Source organism: Carassius auratus, chromosome 25 (genome assembly GCF_003368295.1).
Source record: "Carassius auratus strain Wakin chromosome 25, ASM336829v1, whole genome shotgun sequence".
NCBI lineage: Eukaryota > Metazoa > Chordata > Actinopteri > Cypriniformes > Cyprinidae > Carassius > Carassius auratus.
Genome location: NC_039267.1, coordinates 5,965,951 through 5,990,260, shown reverse-complemented (window position 1 = coordinate 5,990,260; position 24,310 = coordinate 5,965,951). Strand labels below are relative to the sequence as shown.

The 24,310-nt window shown below is 37.0% G+C and overlaps 4 protein-coding genes across 22 annotated transcripts in view; 2 read left to right on the top strand and 2 right to left on the bottom strand.

The window, feature by feature from the left end:
* The window catches only part of ppfibp2b (PPFIA binding protein 2b), a 55,801-nt gene extending 46,361 nt beyond the window's left edge, over positions 1–9,440 (top strand). For 14 of the 19 annotated variants that reach the window (XM_026202290.1, XM_026202289.1, XM_026202287.1 and 11 more), the window contains 13 exons: positions 502–534; positions 629–764; positions 1,000–1,104; positions 1,190–1,340; positions 1,762–1,873; positions 3,025–3,113; positions 3,192–3,314; positions 3,404–3,529; positions 3,695–3,883; positions 5,193–5,375; positions 6,468–6,533; positions 8,392–8,463; positions 9,306–9,440. In XM_026202290.1, coding sequence (XP_026058075.1) covers positions 502–534; positions 629–764; positions 1,000–1,104; positions 1,190–1,340; positions 1,762–1,873; positions 3,025–3,113; positions 3,192–3,314; positions 3,404–3,529; positions 3,695–3,883; positions 5,193–5,375; positions 6,468–6,533; positions 8,392–8,463; positions 9,306–9,329 — 1,409 coding nt within the window. In that variant the 3' untranslated portion in view covers positions 9,330–9,440. Of the gene's footprint in view, positions 1–501; positions 535–628; positions 765–999; positions 1,105–1,189; positions 1,341–1,761; positions 1,874–3,024; positions 3,114–3,191; positions 3,315–3,403; positions 3,530–3,694; positions 3,884–5,192; positions 6,015–6,467; positions 6,534–7,720; positions 7,960–8,391; positions 8,464–9,305 lie in introns of those variants that run through there. The other 5 variants (XM_026202281.1, XM_026202276.1, XM_026202278.1 and 2 more) reach the window with 4 other exon arrangements.
* On the top strand, positions 9,317–10,290 carry rep15 (RAB15 effector protein). Its single transcript, XM_026202297.1, has one exon. The coding sequence runs from the start codon at positions 9,345–9,347 to the stop codon at positions 10,089–10,091; it is 747 nt and encodes a 248-aa protein (XP_026058082.1). The 5' UTR covers positions 9,317–9,344; the 3' UTR covers positions 10,092–10,290.
* A 579-nt stretch (positions 10,291–10,869) lies between these two features.
* Positions 10,870–14,599, bottom strand: cyb5r2 (cytochrome b5 reductase 2). Its single transcript, XM_026202296.1, has 9 exons — positions 14,462–14,599; positions 13,623–13,781; positions 13,451–13,523; positions 13,227–13,333; positions 12,982–13,111; positions 12,691–12,774; positions 12,497–12,582; positions 11,257–11,356; positions 10,870–11,167 (listed from the first exon to the last, which is right to left on the bottom strand). Exons 1-9 carry the CDS (start codon positions 14,474–14,476, stop codon positions 10,995–10,997), a joined length of 927 nt encoding a protein of 308 aa, XP_026058081.1. The 5' UTR covers positions 14,477–14,599; the 3' UTR covers positions 10,870–10,994.
* Positions 14,600–14,736: 137 nt separating this feature from the next.
* LOC113043111 (ovochymase-2) lies at positions 14,737–21,545 on the bottom strand. The gene is made up of 16 exons (XM_026202295.1): positions 21,447–21,545; positions 20,999–21,356; positions 20,736–20,887; positions 20,429–20,624; positions 20,157–20,253; positions 19,930–20,063; positions 19,701–19,844; positions 18,874–19,004; positions 18,400–18,493; positions 17,567–17,698; positions 17,151–17,231; positions 16,722–16,899; positions 16,566–16,620; positions 16,212–16,404; positions 15,902–16,035; positions 14,737–15,233 (listed from the first exon to the last, which is right to left on the bottom strand). The coding sequence occupies exons 2-16, from the start codon at positions 21,033–21,035 to the stop codon at positions 15,066–15,068; spliced, it is 1,926 nt and encodes a 641-aa protein (XP_026058080.1). The 5' UTR covers positions 21,036–21,356; positions 21,447–21,545; the 3' UTR covers positions 14,737–15,065.
* Positions 21,546–24,310: the final 2,765 nt, after the last annotated feature.

The window sequence follows — 24,310 nt, the reverse complement described above, 5'->3', positions numbered from 1 at the left end:
TACATTTCAGTATATTTATTTTTCACTTGGGTTTGTTTGCTTATTTACTTAAACTACCTCCATCATTCTCCATCGGAATGGATATAAATTTGACAGTTTGAAACTTTAACAGTGTAAAAAGATATATAAATTATTTTTAATAATGAAGGAATATGTATTTGAATAAGGCATTTTTTTTACATATAGTAATATTTATTTACTAAATAATTAATGCTATACATAGAATCATTCTTGATGGATTAATTAAATCTCAATCATTTGACATATTTAAAAAGACGACTGATGTATTTACCATATTTTTTTAAAACCTTGTAATGAAATATTCAATTATTGTATTGATTTTTATTTTAGTTTACTGTTGTTTTTATGATTTTAATATCAACTTCTCTCAGTTTAAAAATGAGCTCCACAGAAGTTAATTAAAGTCCGCTCTGCAGCATTGTGACTTAAGTCTTTGCTTTCTTTTCCTCTGCTCTCTTGCATGGCTAATATTTGGTGCAGGGCCGCGGAGAAAGCATGATCAGTTTGCGCTCGGTGGGTAAAGATAGAATGTGTATTCAGTCCAATACTAAACTTATGAAAACACAGAAACACATAACTGATTAAGTGGATTACTTCCTATTCACAGGAAAGGCGGAGAAGACGGATGACTCGACCCTGTCTGACCTCTCGCCGATATCGTCTGGAGTAGAATCAGGTCAGCAGTCTCCCGTTTCACCAGAGCACAAGAAGAACCAGAAAGGCATTCGAAAACTGTGGGGAAAGTGAGTATTTAAGGTTTTCTTATTGGTTCGAAGACGGCTTCCAAAAAAAACATTGTTTTATAATATGATGTATTTTTAAGTGATATTGTGTGAAAAGCTTATGGAAATTAGTGTAAGGTGCATGTAGTGCAAAATTTTATTGTATCCTGAATTGATTGTATCATGATGACCTGTGATATTACTGGCTACTCCTTTTTTTTTTTTTTTTTTTCATTATTTTTGGTCTGTTTTACAGGATCAGGAGAACACAGTCAGGCAGTCTTCCTGCAGACAGTTCTGATTCTGACTTCAAGCGAGGGGGCTTCAGGGCCACGGCCGGCCCTCGACTCGCCTCTGCGCGGTATCTCAGCCCCTACAATGAGATTTACTAGACATAAACAAGCACCTTTTTTCCTGTTTCTCATATCTACATTCGTGTTCTGCAGTGACACGAACGCCCCCTTCTCGAAATGGTCATGTGATCAGGTGTGTGCATGGATGGAGGAGTTTGGTCTGGGTCAGTATGTGAATATGGCCAGACAGTGGGTCACTAGCGGTCAGACTCTACTCTCGGCCTCCTCACAGGACTTCGAGAAGGTGAGAGATACTTTTGACACAAGTAACAAACTCAGACCTGTGGCTTACATCAACAGCGTCCAGGTTTTTAACAATCGGATTTCCTCATTCAACACCTGGCGGTCCATGTGAAATGATTTGGCTATGCCTCTCGCTTCAGGTTGTTGTGGTGCCAATCACTTCCTGGTTTGGGTCAACCTGCCAGGGCGGCTTTAACCTCTGTTCCGCATCAGTAATGCTGTGTGATTTACTAAATTGTTCTGCCATTAAATGTTCGGATTTGGTTTCCAGTGAATCAGAACTGCTTTATAGCATTTACATAAGGCTTTATGCTTCTTTAATTGAACATTGCTAAATATGTCTTTCATTTTTTTTTTGGCAATGATAATTACTAAAGAACCAATATGCTTTTGCAACCATCTTGATTTTTTTTCACATTTAGGAGCTGGGAATTAAACATCCGCTCCACAGGAAGAAGCTCCAGCTGGCTCTTCACTCATTCAGCACCAAAGTCACAGAGAAATCCTCTGAACTGGACCACATCTGGGTCACACGTATGTACCCTTAAACCAAACTTATGAGACCAATGCAGGCATTCTGAATATGAATAACAATTTATAAATAAATAATACTGTTCACACATGTAAAAAAAGACAATGAATTACTTATCCGTATATTAGTTAAATTGAGGGCTGTCAGTTTAACACGTAATTAATTAGTCAAAAATAGCGCGAAAATATTTTAACGTAGTTAACGCACTGGCCCCACCCACAGCCCTATACATCATCTTACATTTCATACAATTGAAAGATTTTTTTGGCATACGTGAAGAAAATCGGAAGTAACTCGGACACTTTTCGCGGTGATCGGTTTTGCGCAGATCTCAAGCAAGCCTAATGAATCAAAGACATTAGCGTCAGCTTTAGTTTCTTATTTAAAGTATAATTTCATTAATAATAATAATAATTATAAACATTAACGTGGTAGTTCACCCCAAACTTTTATTTCGTCATCATTTACGCACCCTCTTGTCATTTCAAACCTTTCTTCTGCACAACATAAATGAAGGTAATTTGAAGACATTTAGTAACAAAGCTGATTTGCTTATCAGTGACTTTAGTTGTATGAACAAAAATTCTGCGTTGTTTCTCACTTTCTGTCTTCTTTTAGGTTCCATAGTTTGTTAGGTCTTGGCCTAAACGTTTATGTGTAATACATTTTATGTTGAATCAAATAAAAATATTTATTTCTAAAGCTACTATTTGTAGTGTTTACTTGATACTTTCTCATTTAACACAAGCTTTAAACTATCTTTTGTGGATAATTTTACAGCCAAATTTAATTTGAGATTAGATTAATTAATCGACACGTCATGTAACTATTTATATTATACATTTTAATCATCTGACAGCTCTAATTAAAGTATAAAAATGTCAACAAATGTCACATTGAAAATTGAACTTGGAATTAATAATATAATGTATTAAAAATGCAACATTTTAATTGTTGCTCTCTTATTAACTACATTTTAAAACATACATTAAGCACTTTTAAGTGTGTATTTAATTGTACATTTGAAGACTTAAATAATAATGAATTAAAAAAAATTATGTGACACTCCTAGTTCTCCATAAATACACACATATGTATTTTAGATAATGCAAATAAGAAACGACACACTCTAAACTGTGTTATTTCTACACAGGTTGGCTGGATGATATTGGTTTACCGCAGTATAAAGACCAGTTCAGTGAAGGACGTGTGGACGGTAGAATGCTGCAGTACTTGACAGTGGTAAACATCTATAGGGCCTTGCCAATCCGATTATAGGACTATTACATCATATGTGATCAATTTTGCTTGTATTTTCAGAACGATCTTCTGTTCCTGAAAGTCACCAGTCAACTGCATCATCTCAGCATCAAGTGTGCTATCCACGTCCTACATGTTAACAAGTTCAACCCCAACTGCCTCAAAAGAAGACCTGGAGATGAGGTGAGGATGAAATAAACAGAAATCGACTTCAACACTTCCAGAACTGATAACTCTCATTATATAAATGCAAATTTGGGTTGTTTTGACAGAATAAGATGTCGCCTTCTGAGGTTGTTCAGTGGTCCAATCACCGTGTGATGGAGTGGCTCAGATCGGTTGACCTGGCAGAATACGCTCCCAACCTGAGAGGCAGCGGAGTGCATGGAGGACTCATAGTGAGTAAACTTTCTCCTAATGAATTCTTATGGACGCTTCTCACTTGAGCTGATGAACAACCAGCAGCCAGCCATTACCAGAACATGCTAGAAAATGCAAAGCAGCACATTAGGAACTACCCAGAACACCGTAGCAACTCAAGATCTTTTCTTTTTTTCCCCCAGATCTTGGAACCTCGTTTTAACTCGGACACGCTGGCGATGCTCCTGAACATCCCGCCTCAGAAGACTCTGTTGAGGAGGCATCTGGCCACTAACTTCAACACGCTGGTGGGCTCTCAGGCTCAGCAGGAGAAACAAGAGTACCTGGAATCATCAGGCTACACGCCGCTGACCACCACTGCTAAAGTCCGGGTGAGCAATCACAGATTTGCTGACCGCTTCTTTAGAAACGCCTTCCTCCGTGCTGAATGAAGCCGGAACATGTGCAAACACATGCTTCAGCTGCCCGCTTCCTGTTTAATCTCTGCTGATGCAGCACATGTGTTTTGACACTTGCATTTCGCTTAGTCCATCTAGACCAGATGTGCTGAGCAAGTGCTCCTACAGTGTGTGACACACTTACTAAGCACATTGAAGCTTTAGATTAAACTTTTTCATCGTCTTTTAGGCAGTTGAGCGAACCATTAATTTTCTTGATAACAGAAAGAGTGTGTGTTTAAAAAGACGCTAACTCTGCAGTGAAAAATATATTCTGTCCCGTAAAGATGACACACTGCATTAAAGGGTTTCTTATTATTTTTCTATTGTTTAGGTCTGGTCTGTTGTCACAGTTTGGTAGTTTCAATCACTTGAGAAACTTTTATAATTATTATTTGAATATTAATTTAAATGGGATTTAATATTAATGAAGATAAAAATACATTTGGTGAATGTTTTTTATTATTATTATTATTATTATTATTATTGTTGTTGTTGTTGTTGTTGTTGTTTAATCAAAATGTGTGTCGTATCAAAAGGTAGTTTCTAGTATCCAGCCCAATTCATTTCATTCATTTTAATTCATTTAAATGTAATAATTAATTAATGAAACTGGTGGAATTTAATAATAATTAATTGAATTTGGTGGGGGAAAAACATTATTATTATTATTATTATTGTTGTTGTTGTTGTTGTTGTTGTTATTTGAATATTAATTAAATTAATTTAATTAAATATTAGTTTAAATGGAAGTTAATAATAATGAAAAAAGAATAATATTTGGTGGGAAAATGTGATTTTAATAATAATAATAATAATGTGTAGTAGTAGTAGTAGTAGTAGTAGTAGTAGTAGTAATAATAATAATAATAATAATAATAATAATAATAATATTGTTGTCAGATAAAACCACTAAAAACTAAATCAAACTAAAAGCGAATTTGGGCATTACAACATAATGTAAAAAAATATATTCATTTGCTAAAGATTTAACAGTGTTATTAAATTATTGTTTTAAAAATTAACTTTTAGTACGCATTAGATGATGGCAATTAGGTAATTTAATTGTAAATTATAATTTAAGGTAATTTAAATGTAAAAATATTGGAAATGTGCATGCACAATTAAATGAAATAAAAAGAAATCTATGATATCTATAACTAACCGTTATACTGGTAGTCTATATATGTTATTTCCTTTTATTCAAGCCGTTGTGTATTATTCTTAATTTGTTGTTCCTCAGCCACGCAAGACAGGTTTCTCCAGTTTTGGTCACCGTAAGAAGCGATCTGACGACTCCACAGACTACATCTGCCCTCTAGACACTTCACAAGCCCAGGCCTTGCTCAACGGGGCCAGCCGGCCCTACAGCGGCTTCAGGGGCCTGAGCCCCATCTTCGACAGGGACCCAGAGAGACGGGTGCAGGTGGGAGCTCTACAGATCTGACGCTCTACTAGCTGTCACCGCTGAGCTTGCAGACAATAACCCTCCACCCATATCCCACAAAACCACAACAACCTCCCAACGACACCCTGGCTATGTTCAGTGCCATTAAATAACATCCCAGCATCCCTCACTGATGGACACAAGACCTCAGTATGGACACTGCAGGAAGACTTGGATCCAAGGGTTTATCATCTCACAAAGGCAGCAGGGTTTAGCAGAATAGTGCCAAGTATCCTGTGATGGACAGTCAGACACATTCAACTTTATAGCATTTTTTTGTGAATTGTAAACAAAAAATGTATTATGAGATTTATCTAACAAGTATTCCATTTTTGTAACCTAACATCTGTGCTGTTTTAAAAGACAGTGTGTACAATCTCGTGCAATATTTGCATTTTTAGGGATTAATTTAATGGTGTATTTATGGTGAATTTTTAAAATGGCATACAGACTACTATTAAATGTTCAGCAACACGTATTAAATAATCTGATGAGGTTATTTTCATACAATAAAATGCACAGGAGTATTTTTATAGGTAGATATCTTGCCTCTTCAGATAATGTAGCGACATATAATCCAAAATATTGTGACATAATCAATAAACCTCCTCAATCACAGTGATATTGTGTTTTTTGATGACACAGAGTTGCTATATATATTTTTTTCCCCTTAGTTTTATCATTGTTGATGAATATGTTTTCCCAGCTGTAGACATTTCTAAACAAAATCATATTTTAACAACAACTTTGAAAAGTTACATCGACATGCATGATTTGCAAATATTAAGCATTAACCTGCTGTCATCCATGCATCTGGCCACCACCAAACGCCCATTTTCACAATGTGGAGAAGTGCATGCTGGGAAAGGACTTTCATGCACTTAAGGTACAGGTACTTTCTAATATACATTTCACTGTCTTCACAATATTAGCACTTCATTATCACCCATTGCTTCTGCTTAATATATTCCATCTGTTAGTAACTATATTTGCAATTGCCTATGACTATAAGATGAATATGAACTTCTTTTATTTACATTGATATATTAAATTGATATCTTGGTTTTTCAGTTGTTGCACACTAAAGGATCAGGGATGCAGATCGAGGCCTTATCCAGGGGAGTTAACAACCTCACAGTAAGTGGATAACTTGCTTTTTTTTACTCTAGGGTGTCTATTAACAAATTATTCTTCTAATTGTTTGTTAACCTAAATATACAGTATATTTAAAATGATACAATTATCAAATTTGAAAATAAAAAAAAACACATAATTTAGCAATGTGAATATTGCTGGAGTTTCCAATGCAATATAGCTTAAATATATACTTATACATGTATATAATAATTAATCATATATTGCTCTAACAGACACAACTTAAAGATTTATTACTATTATTAGATGTGTTCCTGTGGCTCAGTGGTATAGCACTGCGTTTATCAGCACAAAAGGTCACGGGTTCAATTGCCAGGAAACAAATTTTTTACACTGGTAAAAATATTTTATAAATATATAGCCTGAATGCACTGTAAGTCGCTTTAGAAAAAAGCGTCTGCTAAATGCATAAATATTTATGTTTAGTAGTTGTAGTAAGACTCATGTTCTGTTGAAATTATCATTAAGGGAAAATTAAATTAATATTCTGTATTTATGTGCACCAGTATAATAATTGTTTTAAAAGGTTTTGCTTTTGAGAACCCTAGAAATGTTAAAAAGGTCAAATAACAATCACATAAAAAAAAAAACGTTATTATCAGTAATTATGTTCCCACTGGATGCAACAAATGCCTCGTTTGTAATGGGTTTTGTTGTTTTTGTCTTGTTTTGTTTTGTCACCATACTGTGATACATGTCCCAGTGAGAACACCAACGTGAGCTGGTGTTCTCACTGGGACATGTATCACAGTAGTGTGAGGGGCGTAACATTTCCATCACACGCTTGAGGCGCTCATGCACTGGATAGCTGGCCAATCAGAGCACACCTCGCTTTTCAGACCAATGAGCTTTGTAAAAATTGACGCGTTTCAGAAAGGTGGGGCATAGAAGAGAAACATTATATGTGGAAAATAATGTTTTTTAACCTTAAACCACATTTCATTACATCAAATACACCAAATAATGTTCTTTTTAGCATTAATATGAGCCCTTTAAAAGTCACCAAAATTCTTCTTCTTATTATTATTATTATTATTTTTTTTTTAATCATTTTCAGACCTAAAAACTGTGTTTGGTCTGATCGGGGCCCTAACTCTGCTTAACTAGGTTTAACTTCAGCAGATCTTCTTCAGACTAATCCTGGCACCCTCACCTCCTCTCACTTACAGTACTTACTCAGCCGAGACGAGCTGCTGAAGGGAATGAGACGCAGCCAGACCGCCCTAGAGTGACTCCACAGTCCTCAACCTAACCACCTCACCCTCAAAGCTTCAGGACCTGAACTGTGTAACACAATCCTACCTAATCCAGCTCAAGAACACAGCTCTACTATTTCTGTTATTGTATAAATACATTATTTTTGATGTGTTTTGAGGTTATAATGTACTGTTTGACAATCAGATCTGTGTTAGAGAGAGCGGACAAAAAAATATTTTGTTTAATATGTGGACAGCACTTCTGAAAAGCCTTTCTGTCAATAGTTGAATCATCTACCTCAACCACCGTGTTTTTCTTCGACATACTGTATTCATGTAGCCAATGGAACTGGATGCGAGTAAATCCTTCTGTTTGCTGAACACTTTGTCATTTTCTTTTACTTAATCTTTTTCAAAACTGTGTAATATGTTAAAAGCAGTTTGTTATTCGAGGAGATATGGTTGTTTGCTTGATATACCTCAGTAAAGAGTGAAAAAGGGTTTGTTGTGGTGCTAGGTGGCTTTATGCCGTGTATGACGACTTGCCCAGTGTGTCCCATGACCTAACTGACAAACACAGTGACAAAGTTTGGGAAGCCCTTATATGACGGCCAAGCTTTAAATGAGCACACTTATCTTAATAGGACTCCAGAGGAGAGAAGAAGGATCCAACCACAGGTTCACTCTCACCCAATACAAAAGAAAGAATAATATTGGTGAGTTATTTTAAATGTCCATTGACAACTATTTTATTATAACAGACACTGTAATGTTTGCGATGCCACCTGTTGAATGTTAATTTGTAAAAAGAAAAAAAAATGTATATGCAGTTTTTTTTTTTTTTTTTTGTTTTGTTTTTTAGAAAGAGATCCCTTATTCTTGTTAAGGCTGCAGTCATTTGATACAAAAATATTGTGAAATATTACAGTTTTTACTCCAGTCTTCGGTGTCACAAGATCATTCAGAATTCATTCTAATGTATTGATTTTCAGCTTAGTTACTATCCAATATTATTGGTGCTCAGTTAATAATAATGGTGGTTATTGTTATTATTACTACCCATGTCAAAAACTGTTATGGGGGGAAACGGATATTTTTCCCTGTTCAATAAAAAAAAATATTTATCCTTTAATGCATTAAAGTATTAATATCTATAAAAAAGACTGATAGTATATATTTTAATATACATAAAGGTTTCTTAAATATATGAATATATATATATATATATATATATATATATATATATATATATATATATATATATATATATATATATATATAATATGATATGATTAGCCCTAAACTATTCAGTTTTAAAAATGCAAACATTACAAAGTTGCTTTTAATCAATTTGTATTCTTGCTGAATTAAAGTATATATTAAAATATATAAAAACATAAGCCATATTAAGTAATATATTAAAATATTTTACATTTTATGATTTTTTTTTCTGTTAAATTTCATTCATTTTAAATGTGACTTTTGATACGTTAAAGCTAAATTAGAAGAAACAGTAAATGGAAAATGCAATAATGTAATTATGTGTCAATATTTTCAGTGTATAAGGGAAACTACGCTTTGAACCAGACCAGCTGGAATGAAGCAAACAGATCTGCAGTATAAAGCCAAAACCCCTTTTTTCAGAACCTTATGGGCTAAACCCAACAAAACCACCTCAGCAGACCTCATCCGCCTCTTTGGCGACTGCATCCAGGTGGCTTCATCCAGGACAAAGGAGTATCTGCTCTTCAGGGACCCGGAAAACAAATTCCACCCAAGTCCTTCAACCCTAAGCGAGATCTTTCTGATGACCTACATCCAGCACAGCAGCCTGCTGAATCTCAGCGACACGTTCAACTGCACGGCCATGACCCCAGAACAGAGGATCCTGCTGGGTGCCCACTGGGTCTGGGCCATGCTGGATCAGCCGAACAAGAACCCCCGAATCCAGATGGCGGTCCAGGTCTTTCACCTGCCAGAAAGAACCGAGGAGAACGATGAGGAGCTGTCCTTAGATATCTACAGTGACATCATGCGCATGGCCGGGATGGATGTGGTGGAAAGAACCCAAGCTGAGAGGATGGTGGAGTTCTGCTCTTCCATCGGAAGAGACTGTTATGCGCTTTTCCTCTTTTTTGGGCGCCAGAACGACGAAGGGAACATTTACGGGCTGCTGAGCAACAATCTGCAAGCAGCTGTGGGGAAGTGTGTGAGGATTGACCAGGTCTTTATCGATCACTTCTTCAAAGGTGCGAAATGCTTCGTCACTCCAAGTGAGATGTTGCAGGCAGTGGTCAGAAAGGAGGGTGAAGGTCCTCTGACCATGCTTGTTAAGTTTACTTAACAGCTTTGTTGTGGGTTTATTCTAATGAGCAGCTCATCACTTGGTAACAGATGCTTTGAATGCAGTCCTGGGTCTGTATGTTGATGTTTTTCCAAGACTTTCCAGCCTTATAACTAGTGTCTGTCTCCAGCAATACTTAACTGTTACTAGGTGCAATTAAAGTGCAAAATAATGTGCAGAAATAAATATTTTTGCTGACTAGTTTTGTACCTTGTCTGTTTTAAAACCCTTGTAATTAAATACATTCATAGCAATATTTTTCTACAGTATTCAATTTAGTAAAGTAGTGTCTATCTATCCATATATCTCCTTTTTTCTTGTTTTTATGTAAACAAATATTTGTACTTTTAATATAGATGTTCCACTAATTAAAAAATATTATCCTTCATCTTACTTGTCCTTTCACAGCGAGAATAATTGATATTACATTACTTCATATATTAAGTGTTGTTTTCAGAGAAATCTGTCAAAATGATAATATTCTAATTATAACATTCATATTTTTTATTTGAATGCACCCATTCATAAATCATTTTCTTGATTGTTATTGGTCGTGATCATTATGTCGATAAATAATATATTATGTTGTGTTTTTAGAAAAATCGATAAATCTTAATCTATTCAAATTTTCTGAGGTCTGTAAGAAATGAAATATTTAAATAGGAAGGTGTTTTTTTTTTTGTTTTTTTTTTTGCAGTATAGTGTAAATTAAAAAAAAAACTATGGACAAAAGAAAGAAAAAATATTCCTGAGATAATTCACCACAAACAAAACCAAATGGGATTACCAAAAGATCTATTTTTAAACCCACATCTGGCAACAATTTGACATGTTAAACAAGATGTAAACCACCTTTTACAAATTATCAGAGAATTAGTTTGTGTAATATCAGTGGCAGGAGACTTAGTATGCAAAAGTATTCTCTGTTTTGTAGCCCAGCTTGTCGAGGTTTGGCAGACAGGCGTACTGGATCATGGGGGGTGGACCGCACATCACGATGAGCACATCATTGGCCGGAGGCGGGAGATGGTCTTTTATCATGTCAGCATCAACAAAGCCTTTGCTGTATTTCCACCCTGTCATAAGAACATAGACAGAAAACCTTCACAGTCATCTCTACTGCAGGCCAGTCAAACCATCATCATTAGTATTCATCTAGATATACCTTCAGAGGGCTTGTCCAGTGTGTACCACAGACTGAGTTTATCAGGGTGATTTCTGTGAACTTCTTCCAGCTCTTTGCGTAACAATATGTCCTCCTCCGTCTGTGAGAGAGAAACACTTATAAGCAAAGCTGACAAGGTGCTCTGATGTTTATTAAGAGTGAATAATCTACTTCTTGGCAAGTGTCAAAAATTATGAGTTAACACTCTGGAAATCTCTGCAAATCTCTTTTTTTTTTTTGTAATGGAAAAATATATTTATTCTTATGTTCCACTATAATTCAGAAACCACATAAAAATTATGTAAGATATTAAGTCTTGTTTATATAGAAATCTTTCAAGATGTTTATTTGTTTGGGATGTTAAGACTGTGTTCAGAAAATATCTGAATTGTTTATTTTGCTTATTCCGTCGGAGATGTTTTTTGTGTTCAGGCAAAAATATAAAAAAAAATTAAACAATGAGTAGTTGATTAAAACATGAGGGAAACATTTAATTATTGTTACTAAATTAATCTACTTTTTAATAGAACGAATTGGTTCAATTTGATTTGATTGGTCAAGCGCGTAGTTACACTAGTTCACAGTTGTATCACTCCGCTCGTCAGTTCGTAGTTTGTCTTACGAAAAGAGAGATTTATTATAAGTCAGAGCGTCAGTATTTTGTCCCACACAAGGTGGAGCTGTATGAGGTTTTGTCTTGAAGTATGGAACGAGCTTTTCAAAGTTACAAGCATCAGCTTTTAACTTTGAAATTTTATTTCGCTCCCTGTTTACTTGGAGCGGGAAGAGTGAAAATAGAAAACCCGGACCGGATCTCGAGCGGAGAGGTTTTGCGGCGCTATTTCTATCACTCCGCTCCACTCATTAACGGACTCCAGTCCTGTTGGGGACTATTTTCTTTGAAGGAGAAAAATGTATGCAAGTAACTGGCTAATTTATGAAACGTATATTTTATTTTCTATATTTACTTAATTGAGGATATTTAGATGTTGTTACTGTAAAGCAACACATGAGCAAAACATTTCTGAGCAAAGAAATACATTACAACTAAATTAATTAATAAGAGAGAATTCTGTAGGCTGTCATTAGTAGGCCTATGTCACAATAGGCCCCGAATTTCGTTGTCAAAAACATAGTTTACCATTTTTAATCTCCATAAGCATATTGATATCTTTTTACAGTACTGAATTGCTTATTTATTTGTTCGCTTAATCAATGTTTCGTCATAAATGTGACTGACCTGGTTGGCAAATATAAGGGAGCACTTGGTGTTGTCAGCAGGATCTGCGGTTATACTCCTGATCAGCTGCAGCATTGGAGTGATGCCTGAAATAATGAACGTGTCATCTTCAATTTATACATATTTTGTTTAATTATCTTGGCAGAGACACCTGGGAACCTACTAAGAGTAGCCAGTTCAATGTCCATCATTACCTGTTCCTCCAGCAATCATGCCCACGTGTCTGAACTTCCTTACTTTGGATTCAGATTTTTTATCAGGTCGAATAGCAAACTGCCCTGTAAATGTCAGTAAGGAAATATATTCAGCATATGAAGCAGTTAAATATTTTAAAATGCATCCTTTATACAGGTCATGCATTTGTTAGAGCAATCTTAAAATAATAACACACCGCCCTCTAGTGACTGAATACACTGCATCATACAAAACAGTGGTGTTCAACATAATAACCTTATGTTAGGCTATGATATTGTATTTTTCCTTACCATTTCCATTGTATACCAATAATCCATTTGGACCTCTAAAGTCAATGGTGTCTCCAATCTTCATATTATTCAAGTACTGAGACATCTTGCCTCCATCGGGATAGTTTGGGTGAGTATTTTTATAGTAGACCTGACATAACATTTTAAAGAAAATGATTATTATATATTTTTTAAACATATGAAGTATATAGCCAACTATAAAACATAACCAGTCATTTGCAACCATAAAATGTATTGCATTGCACCTTTACAACTAGATCGACGTATCCCTGGTCCTCATCGCTGGACACAGGTGTGTATGCACGAATAGCCAGATTCCCATTCACCTTTGCAGACAGGTAAACATGCTGACCTGTGACACAGAATACAAGATCCGTCTTAGAAAACACTTGGTGGAATTATACGGTGTCAGATTTCAAGGTCAGGTGATTCTGCTGACGTGATAAAGATATATAGCACAATGTCTTACCAATAGGGAGACCAAGAATGTGAGAAGAGGAAGGAAGACCGAACCGGAATTTTTTCGTGTCATGTGTGATTTCCTGTTGCAAAGCAAATACAGATAGTTCAGATGAGTTGCAGTAATATTCGTGCTTTCCTTTGCAGGAGAAATCTCTGTTCCCATTTAAATTCTGACTGACCTCTTTCTCTATGAGTGGCAATGGATATTTGGCATTGGGGTCCTGCAAGGTCTTGGGAAACTTGCTCTGCTTTCGGCCTTCGTTAGAGCCTCCTGGTTTTAGGAGGAGGAAGAGGACCGTGATCACCACTATAGATATCCCGATTAGAACAGGGACTGTCTGCAAAGTACATGTTAAACACGTTACAACTAAATGATAAATATCAATTTAATGTTAAATTATACTAAACATTTTAACTTTTTAGGAACTACAGTGTTATATTTTATTTGATATAATTTATTTAACATTTCTACACTGCATAATTCCCATACTTGCAATATTTCAATGACTTTATTATTCTGTATTCTAAATATAGAATTATTCTATCGTTTTGTAGAAAAAATGTAGTTGAAATGTTTACATATAATATTATGTAACTAGTTTTTAAATTTATTTAAACTTCAATAATAATATTATGTAGTATACATTATTTTTTCTTTTGTTTTTAATGCATGACTCCCATGCTTCTTGCATTTGTTTTGATGACTTAACTATTTTTCTAAAATGTGAAAATAGTCATAATAACAGAGTAGGTGTCTTTAAATATTTGAGCAACTTTATACAGAGCAACTAACACTAACAGACTATTGGTATATTGTGCTACATTCAACATTGAGTTGATAACCTGCATATGCCTGTAATTACTTCTCACCTTCTTTCCACTGCTATCATTCGAACCAGAATAAAATCAACAGACAGCTGTGAAACTGACTGGGAGGAAAGAGAAGGTGCTAATTGCTTCTTGCAAGGCAGTGAATTTGTGAAAGTGCTATTAATTTAAAAAGGGAGAAATTACTCACTAGAACTTGATCCATGCTGCAGTCTTTTTCCTGTCCTGCATCCGTTAGTATGGTCAGGGTTCAGCGTATGTGAGGTTGAATTTGTTCATGGTTAATTCTTTGCTGTATTCCAACCTTTGCACCAAGGCCAGTTGATAATAGAAGAGTATGGACTTGATGAAATCCAGCCAATTGTAGTCGGCCTCTCGGTGGCCCCAGCCAATAGGAATAGAATATTCAAATGAGCAGGCAGTGACAGAGCACTGTCTGTGGTTGTTGGTGTGTGTGTGTGTGAATGGTGTGAGATCACCCCACTACATGATAGCACATTCAGCGGGATGGGTCAAGGAAACTCCTCAAGTACAGTACGTTAGATGAAGGCCATTAGAGTAGGAACAGAAATGCCTGACATTTTTAAAGAAGATTTAAAATGCTTTATTCAAGTTAGCAAAGGTGATCTTGGTTTAAGAAAAAAATTATATTTGGAAAACAAAATGTTTCAGAATACTTTAGGAAGAAAGATTTTACAAAAAAATATACTTTTCACAAATGCTAGTAAGTAGACAATAAATGTATACCTCACAGCTGACAATTCATGTTAAATGGTTGTTAATATGTGAGGTTTTCACTCCATGTCTAAATGCTGTGAGATCCAGTGCATAATGGCTGGTACTGAGGAATATACCGCACACTTCTGGATTCCACCACACGGTTCTCCCCGATCCTTCACTCCCATCAGAACAACACCAGATGTGTTTGTTAGACAAACGAGAGGTCCAGCAGGCCAGTGTGTCTAGAGCGAGACAGTATTCCAGAGAAAAGTACCAAATGTAAGCTATTATTCACCAAAGTTTGCATTTCCGCATCAACATTTGCAACATTCACTTCAAATGGAAATTCTGCCATTATTCATCCAACCTGATGCCATTCAAAAATGTCTTTGTTGAGCCAACAGTCTTCAAAATATTTTCTTTATTTTTGAATGTGGTATAGTTACAATGATGCTTATTAGCAAATTGGCTATTAATGACCTAAAATTTGGTCTCATATACTGTATCATCATTACATTTTTGTGCTTTTTAGAGCTTGTGCTGTTTAACTTCTCCTTTTTGTGGTAGGCCTCTCAAAGAAAGCCATAAGCTGCAACTGAAATCACATCTCTATTTAATAGGTACTTTAATAGGTCCGTTGCTGTCTATGGAGGGTCAGTAAGCTCTCAAATTTCATCAGAAATATCTTAATTTGTGTTCCAAAGATGAGCATAGGTTTTACGGGTTTGAAACGACATGAGGGTGCCTAATTAATGACAGAATTTTCATTTTTGGATGAACTATCCCTTTAAGTGACTGAGTATGCATTTTAAGAATCCTTACCAAACTTACCCACTAGAGGTCAGCATTTCTTCAATTACATTTCCTTGTAATAAGCAGTGGGTTTTTATTGTAGCTTACAGTTGCTCACCATGCATGATGCTCCACTGCTCAGTCCAGCACATAGAATATTAGATGTCAATCTAGTTCTGTGGCATTGTTCACACACTGCTCGTTCCAGCACTGATATGTTTAGCCGCACAGGTCTGTACTTCCCATCTCCTGCTAAAAAAGGGGACATTACATTCACCTGAAGCTACACACGTTCAACACGAGGTCAGTTTTCAATTTATTCAACAAGTGGTCATGAAATGTCATGTTTGCACACACACACAGATATCAGCCAGACTATTGTGTAACCATCACAACGGTCAACTTGTGAAGGCAGACGGGTGACGTACACATTTGGCTAGTCCACGCCGGAGCCCAGCAGTGGAGGGAGGGTGGGGTTTCCTGTCCAGCAGAGGGTAGAGAGACAGGCTGTGTACTTTCACTGACATTTAACGGCGAGCTCAGTTTAAGCAAAGCCACGTTGTAGTCAAGAGAGAATGGGCTGTGATGAGGATGTACGAGTACTCCAATCACATCACGGATCTGAGAAAGAAATATTTGTAATAAAGGAATAGTTTTGTAATTGTGTAATCATTTTTGGGTGAACTATCCCTTTAAGACACAACATGAATGAATTTGATCCCAAATCCAAATCTTTCCATTCCATCCATTTTTCTCGTTCTTCCTGTCGATGTCCATCTCACCTGTTTCTTCAAGCCTCCTGCTGTCACTGATAAAAGTCTCAAATATCCTTCTTCCCTACACAAAAAATTATCAATCATCATGAAAACGGTAATATATTATTTTTAATAAGTTTGAATGGTAATCTTTTCAATGTTTCTTGCATGTTTGTTGCTCACAGGTTATAGACACAGTTTGCATCAGTAAGGATCCATTGCAACTGGATGATCACCCCGCTGCATTCATAACCTGCACCCAAACTAATGCTCACATGCCACAACAGTTTCCCATCATCCTCTGTTGTCCTTGGGGCGTCCAGTCCAGAGGTAGCAAAGGTATCAGGCATTCCATACGGAGCTGAGAATTCAGTGGAAAGTGTGCATGAATGCTTGCGGTAAAAACCAAATACACTTTCACAGTGTGTTCAGAGATAAACATTCTCATTTGTGACTCTGTATACATGTGTTGCCTTATTTTACACATTTTTTGACTCCAGCTGGATTCCTATAAAGCCCTCTGAGACAAGAAGTCTCTTTTAGAGCTCAACAAAAGTTTATGTGACTGTGGACAGCAGAAAGGACAAAAGCATGCGTGTGTGCAGCACAAACCAGTCGACAAACGTGGTGAGATAACTCTGCTGTCATCAGCTGCTTCCTCCCCCTGATCTTCAAACGCTGTCTCGCTCAGATCTGTGATGACAAAATCATTTTTATCATCATTTCACTCTTCAGAAATCATTGGTTACAAACTCAGTAGTGTCAAAGAAAGACTTAGTATGTTGGGTTCTTTGTGTCTTTGTTGCAGAGTGGGTTTATTATTATAACGTTTAATAAAGTAAAATATATGTATAAATGTGCTTAGACTGCTCGGCGTTTTTAACTTTTAACTTTACTGTTCAGAAGTATTTTTAGACTAGCTTGCGTGTTTATGCCGTGGCATACTATTTAGACATGTGGGTCAGGCTTGGTTGGGTGAAATGTGAACACCTCCTGTGAGTATGTTCTTCACTCATGTTGACTCTCACCTTTTTCGCTGATAAAAGAAAAGGAGGTGTTGAAACCACGGGCGGTGATGGTGTTGTCTGTGCTAAAATGTAGAAGCATTATGCCACCATGGCTGAGAACAGCAGGAGGGATGCTCGCGCCACATACAACCACTTAAAACACAAAAATTGAAAGAGCAGAGCACTTGATGACTACATTTCCTATAATGGTGCGGTGCAAAATCTTAAAAGGGATAGAAAAATACCCCATGAATTACTCGCCCTCAAGCCTTCATCCTACGTCACCCGCTAGAAAGCCACTCTTTCGTGAGCACCCATCCAACAGTTAGCAAAAGCTAGAGATTACGGTTTATAAAGTTTTAAATATGGATATTTTTCTCACACAAACACATTGATTCACAACAGAAGGCTTTTATTAACCCTCTGGAGCCGTGTGGAGTACTTTTTATGATGGATGGACGCACTTTATTTTGTTCGAAAATTTCAACCACCATTCACTGCCATCATAAGGCTTTCAAGAGCCAGGACTTTTTAATACAACTCTGATCGTGTTCGACTGAAAGAAGAAAGTCATTTATAACTAGGGTGGTTTGAGGGTGAGTAAATTATGGGATACATTTTCATTTTTGGGTGAATTAGCCCTTTAAATGCTGTTTTATTCATTAGAGAAGCCTGAAATAAAAAAAGTTTTCCAAAAACATTTTAAGCAGCAGAATTGTTTTCAAAATTGATAACAAAAAGAAATATTTCTTACATTTTAAGTACCATTTATCCAAATAGAAAACAGCTATTTCAGATTGTAATAACATTTCATAATATTACATTTAAAAAAATAATCTTGTTTTGTACTTTACCTATTTCATCCTTGCCATCAATGTCTCCAAACACTGTGAGTGAATCATATTTGCAGTTCTCCGACTCCTCAAGGTCAAAGTCGTCAAAGTCAAGCTTTAAGGCACATAGCAAAGTTATTATATTATAATAAGCATGTTAGCATAGCAAAAAGTGTGATATGACTTTGCACATAGCATAGTCAAGTTTGGTTTTCTGCTATATCTGTATCATCTAGTTAGGTTCTTAATCTGAAACAGTTTACATTGCACTTTGTAAACAGCAGGAAACAACCAGCATTACATGGCTGCAGTGACGTCATGGCGTCGGTCTTTGGAGTCTAATTGAGTATCACATTCTCTCTTGCAGTGAAACCGATCAGAGCTTCCAATCTCACTGCATGCATGCATTCATGACCGGACAGACAGGTCACGACTGGACAGAGGAGACACCAGGCGATGACTGGACCAACACAAGAGCTTAAGAGTTGTTTATACCTTGACTATGTGGCCTTCTGGGGCATAGATGACCCAGCGGCAAAGAGTGTTGTTGCGGTATGCTTGCGGGTAGGCAGGGCTCCACACAGCCCCCTTGGGCTGTAACAGCACCACTGTTCCACATCCAGCTCCTGCACAAACACAAAAGGAGAAACTGGTGGAATGGAGCCCGGCTGATGACGTTGCAACACGGTGTCACATTTCTGTCTGGCAAGGGTCATACTGAGGGGAGCAGGGTGGTGATTTGAACCTAGCTCTTACCTTCTCTGAACTTACCACTGGTAGTTGGCCCCCTGGCAGACATGTAACTATGGAAACAGTCCCATTGAGATAAGCTTTCCGCTCTCTGAGGAGCCTATCGGCAGCAGTGCGAAACAAAACAGAATTCTACTGGGGAAAAGTTAGTTTGCCTCTCAACCTGACTGGGGAAATGAACACACCTTGCAGACCAAGTGATGACACCAACAGATCAGTTGGGCACAACCTGTGCTACTTAGAAGAGCAGAATTAGAGTGGAACGTTTTTTAATAATGGGACTGTATGGATACACAGACATGTTAATGAGGCAATGCTCGAAAACAACATCATCAGGCCTGTGCAAATATGTTAATCAAGTACACAGTAAGCAAGCATGCTGTTCAAAGCATCCATGCAATGCATGGTGATCGGTACTATACAGCTGCACAACTCATTCTGCATTGCCAAGTACTGTCTTCTTTACAGATTTCCGCATGCATTGCTGCCACTTTCAAGGAACTTTGTTCTGTAGGCTTTTCAGAGTTGGGTGCACAACAACAAGAGAAACCAGTCAGACAGATTCAACTCACCAAAACTGTAGTCCTTGTCAACAACACTGAATTTGATGGCAAATCCTGCACCTGTGTTGCTCACATCAGACACAAACTGCACTGTGAGACTGTGGGAACCACCTATAAGAACCGGAGGTGGAGGTTGACCACCACAGAATCGACCTGTTGAAGAAGGTCACAAGTAAACATAGAACTTCACAACCACTAACAGAAGGAAGAACAACAACAAAGTCATAGTTTCTAACACCTATTCGCCTGTCTTCATCCACATAAACAGTCAGTTGATCGCTGTAGCACTGTGTATCATTTTCCAGGTCAAACTCCAGGAACTCTAGTAGAATATATTCTCCAGCTGCAACTCGAAGAGACCACAGACACATCCTATGGCAAAAAATATAAAGATAAACTGTTGTGAAAGCAAAGCAATGCTGCCTTTGGTTTGCAAATATCTTAGATACTTCAGATGTGACTCACTCATTGTTGTTGTAGCTTTGACCTGGGAGAGCTGGATTTTTGATGATGCCTTCACTTCCAGGTACAACCCCATCAGGTACACCACACAGGGACCTGTCTGCACTTATGTTGAGTTCAAGTAGTCATTATTTTAAATTGACTTCCAGTACAGAAACTTGGGGCTAGGTGTCTTGCTAAAGTGCTGTGCAGTTACTGAATCCGATTATTAACCACTACCAGTCCTAACGGAATTGGAAACAAGAGAGAAGCTTTAAATCGACAACAGTACCCACCTTTTCTAAGATTAGACTTGATCCATGACAGGAACAATAAGACATCAGTGAATACTCCAGGTGAGCCTCTTCTGGATAAGGGTTTGATCTTGTTGTTATTCCAGCTTCGACCACAACCCTTACCCCACGATGTGACTCCCACAGCTACCCAGCATCCATCTGCTCTCGGGCAGAGTAGGGGACCCCCAGAATCCCCCTGGAGCACATAAGGACAGAGAGGAACTCCAAGCAATCTTTGGACCATCTTTCGCAACCAGAACCATTCTCATAAATTTCGGAATGTTTATACAAGTTAATGTCAACTTACTTGGCAGGCATCTCTCCCTCCATTCTCTGGGCCAGCACACAGGACTGTAAAGATCTTCTGTCCAGGTCTAAGTGTTTGTAGGACATGTTTGCACTTGCTTTGCTCTAACAGGTTCAGTTGGACCTCCTGAAGAACTGAAGAAACTGGCCCTTCTAAAGAAAAGACAGACCTCTTCACCTTTATCCTAGTAATGGTTTGAGATATTTGAGATCTTTCTTTCAAGAACTAATTCTTATTTCAATGTTGTTCAAATGACTTCTCACTCTCAGTAATACGGCCCCATCCACCAACAACACACATGGTCTTGGGTGGAAACCTCTCACCAGGGTAAGGCAGGCAAACAGGCTTAATAAAACCACCTAGAAAACACACGCATTATGTTTATCGCTAAAAAAGAATTCTAAAACTATAAATGCATAGGTTGTGGTAATCTCACAGAATGACTTGCCAAAGTGAATGCGTCCTTTGATCTCAAGCAGAGCGATGTCGTAAGTCATGGGAGAGGAGTGTTGATATTTTTCATGGAACTTCACAGTCTTTACCTGGAAGTTCTGCTCCCCTCTGTCAACTTCTCTTTGGTTGAAATCACCTGCTACAGCCTCAATTTTGTGCAGGAAGTCCCTAGGGCGGGCAGTTATATTTGAGAGAAAGTCACTGAAGCAGAGTGAAAAAAAAGTTATGATTAGCTATGGTTAAATTGACTGGACCTACTTGGATACACTTGCAAAGCAGTGAGCAGCAGTCAAGAGCCAGTGGTCTGTCAAGATCGCTGCAGCACAGAAATGCAACCCTCTGATCCTTAGAGACACCTGTAGATACATTTTTACACTGACATATACTTCAATGTTTTTTTTGGGATGTAAAAACTGTAGTACTGCATTAGTTTATCATGCAATTTATAAGGTTGAACAGATACGTGCCAACCACGGATGGGAACCTCGCCTGGCCTCTGATCCTCCAATAACCCTCAAAGAACGGTCAAGGATGCCTCGTGCCTTATTTGATCCACATTTTGCGTCTGGGTATGGCAGGACAAAACTCTGTCATTAATCTGTGACTTGTTCCCATACAGATTAAATAAACATTTTCTTACCACTAGCATGAACAGCCAAGGTCATCCCAAGACAACCCAACAAGATGAGAAAACCAGCAAAGGTCCTGTAGGATAATTCAGACATTGTGTGTCGTCTGCCGTTAAAGACTACGATCAGGGTATTTATAGAAGGGATGGAGGGGTGGTCTTTTGGACAAATGGGGTATTGTGGTTACTCATTAACTTCACACAGGAAAGGGGCATGTTGAACAGAAGACTGCATGGTAAGCATCTAACGTTACATAAATGAACTGTAAATGTTATACCAAGATATTTTCTGTGTTACAGTTTTCAGTCTACTGACATTAATGATATAATTTGACAATAGAATACTTAAATATTTTGTGTTTGTCTCATTTTTCTGCAGGTTACAAGCAGCATCAGCAGAAAAAAGATTTTACAGCCACTTGTGATTCAGCTGAAGGAGAAAAGCTCCTCCACTGACAATGATGTTTCCTTCAAGGACCAGAATGACCTTTTAATCTAAAGGTTTATTGGAAGCGGTTGGATTTTTTGCACTCTCAGACTTTATACCTAAAATTGTGCACTCACATTCAATTTGTAACAAATATACAATTTATAATGAAACAGAATGAAGATACTATAGGCAATTTATGAATTCATTTAAGTGGGAGTTTAAGTAAATTCTTTCTCTCATATTCAAATCTTTGAAGAGGATATACTCACAAATTCCAAACATTTCAAACAAATGGACATTATTTGTTGTATTCTGTTTTATTTATATGTTTAATGCGTCTATTTTGCAGATTCCTAATGTTTGAAATGCAAATGCAAATTCCTAATAAAGACTCCTTGCCTGTGTCTAGTAAACCAGTGGTCTTGTAAACAGTAGGGAAGCTCTTCTACAAAATACAAAAGACAATTGTAGCTATGATGGTATGAAGCACACTACTGGCGACACCAAACCAAGCAAGGATGGGGGTATTCTGTCATGAAATTGTCAACAACATTGTGCTTTTGTCTGCAGAGAACAAAAGCCGAAGGCTGAAGTAATTCTTCTTGCACAAAGAATCTTAGACAAATTGACTTGTCAAGTTCAAATCTATTCAACCAAAGCCACACATCACCACAAACAAGCTGGGGCAGAGAGAAAGATATAAATTCATATGCTGTTTGAACCAGTGGAAGAGGCCTGCAATTTTCAAGTGAGTGGATCTTGGTGAAATAGGGTGGAATTCAGTGCCTTTGGCTGAAAAAGAAAAAGGCAAAAAATATGAGCTGAAAATATATGCCTAAAATGAAAATAAAAATATTTAATTACCTACTTAAAAATGAGTCAAATTTTTACATTAAATCAGTCAATTAGAATGATAAGACAGTTGGGCTGTTAAGCAAATGAAATCAGTGTTGACAAAATTCTAAATCTTTGCAATGCAGAGGAAACACAGAAGCTGCATCAAAAATTAATTTTTTTTGTATTTACATACTGTTCAAGACAGCTCCGAGAGACATAGAATAGGCTTTCACCCGCAGTTAAAAATGCATAATGTTTTGATATTTTAAACACAAAACGTTGAAAACTGATGATTGAATTTTTTTTTTATTTAATAAATGACACTTAAAATGTGAAATCCAAACTGCCAGTAGGTGGCAGCAAATCACTATCAATAAGTGAGTCATTGCGATGAACCAAATCATTTAAACGGTTGATTCATTCAGGAACGAAACAGTTATTGCTCAGAAACGCAAAAATATATATTTTTGTTGTCGAAACAGAGCAAAAACAGGCTGTCTAAAACATACGTTTCTTAATTAACTTAATTAACTTAATGATATAATGATTTTTTGATCAGTTCAATAAATAATATTACATTTGTAATCATGCTGATGTTTGGGGAGGGAAAAAAATGCCACTCTTCGTGGGATATTGATTCACTAGCATATGTTTTCTGTCCCCATATCTTGAATTTGGTTATTATTCTTAACCCCTTTGAGGTCAAATATCGGCGACAGCCCCAGATTTAACATACACTTTAATAGACCAAATCATGAAGTGAAAGAACGCGTACGCGCATTAACCTAACTATAAATCACGTAGGCCTAATGTATGCCAGCACTCTGTGTAGATGTGTTTTTGTTAGATTTTTGCGATATACTCGATAACGTCAAATCGCACATCGTTAAAACAACAATTATGATATCGCAGACGATATAAATGGGTGGACCAGTGCCAACCTGGCCCTTGTGTAGCCTCGCTACTGGTTTAAAAACCACTGTTAATTGTTCCATGCAAATTTAATCCAGCACAACAGTTCTAGTAAAATATAATGCTCTTTTGTTATGTTATATACAACAGGAGTCCTTTGAGCCCCGTTGCCTGGAAACCAGCACAGTACAGCAGTTAAGAGAAGCCAGAAAAACCTGAAATTCTTTGTTTTATGTGGATTCCCAGCTTAGTCTTGTTTTAACAACCTCTGTACCAGTATTTAACAGTAACATGATTTGCTCACTGTATTATGGA

Bases quoted from the DNA above. Each gene is read 5' to 3' on its own strand.
- rep15 (XM_026202297.1), top strand. From the start codon at position 9,345: ATGAAGCAAACAGATCTGCAGTATAAAGCCAAAACCCCTTTTTTCAGA.
- cyb5r2 (XM_026202296.1), bottom strand. The intron at 13,112-13,226 runs GTGCAATGCAAT...ATGTTATGTCAG, and splicing joins ACGTCGATCTAGTTGTAAAG to GTCTACTATAAAAATACTCA. The intron at 11,168-11,256 runs GTATATCTAGAT...TTCTTATGACAG, and splicing joins ACTGGACAAGCCCTCTGAAG to GGTGGAAATACAGCAAAGGC.
- LOC113043111 (XM_026202295.1), bottom strand. From the start codon at position 21,035: ATGTGTGTTGTTGGTGGATGGGGCCGTATTACTGAGA. The intron at 18,494-18,873 runs GTATAAACAACT...TGTGCCTTAAAG, and splicing joins CAGAAGGCCACATAGTCAAG to CTTGACTTTGACGACTTTGA. The intron at 17,699-18,399 runs GTAAAGTACAAA...TTGTGTTTTAAG, and splicing joins TGATGGCAAGGATGAAATAG to TGGTTGTATGTGGCGCGAGC.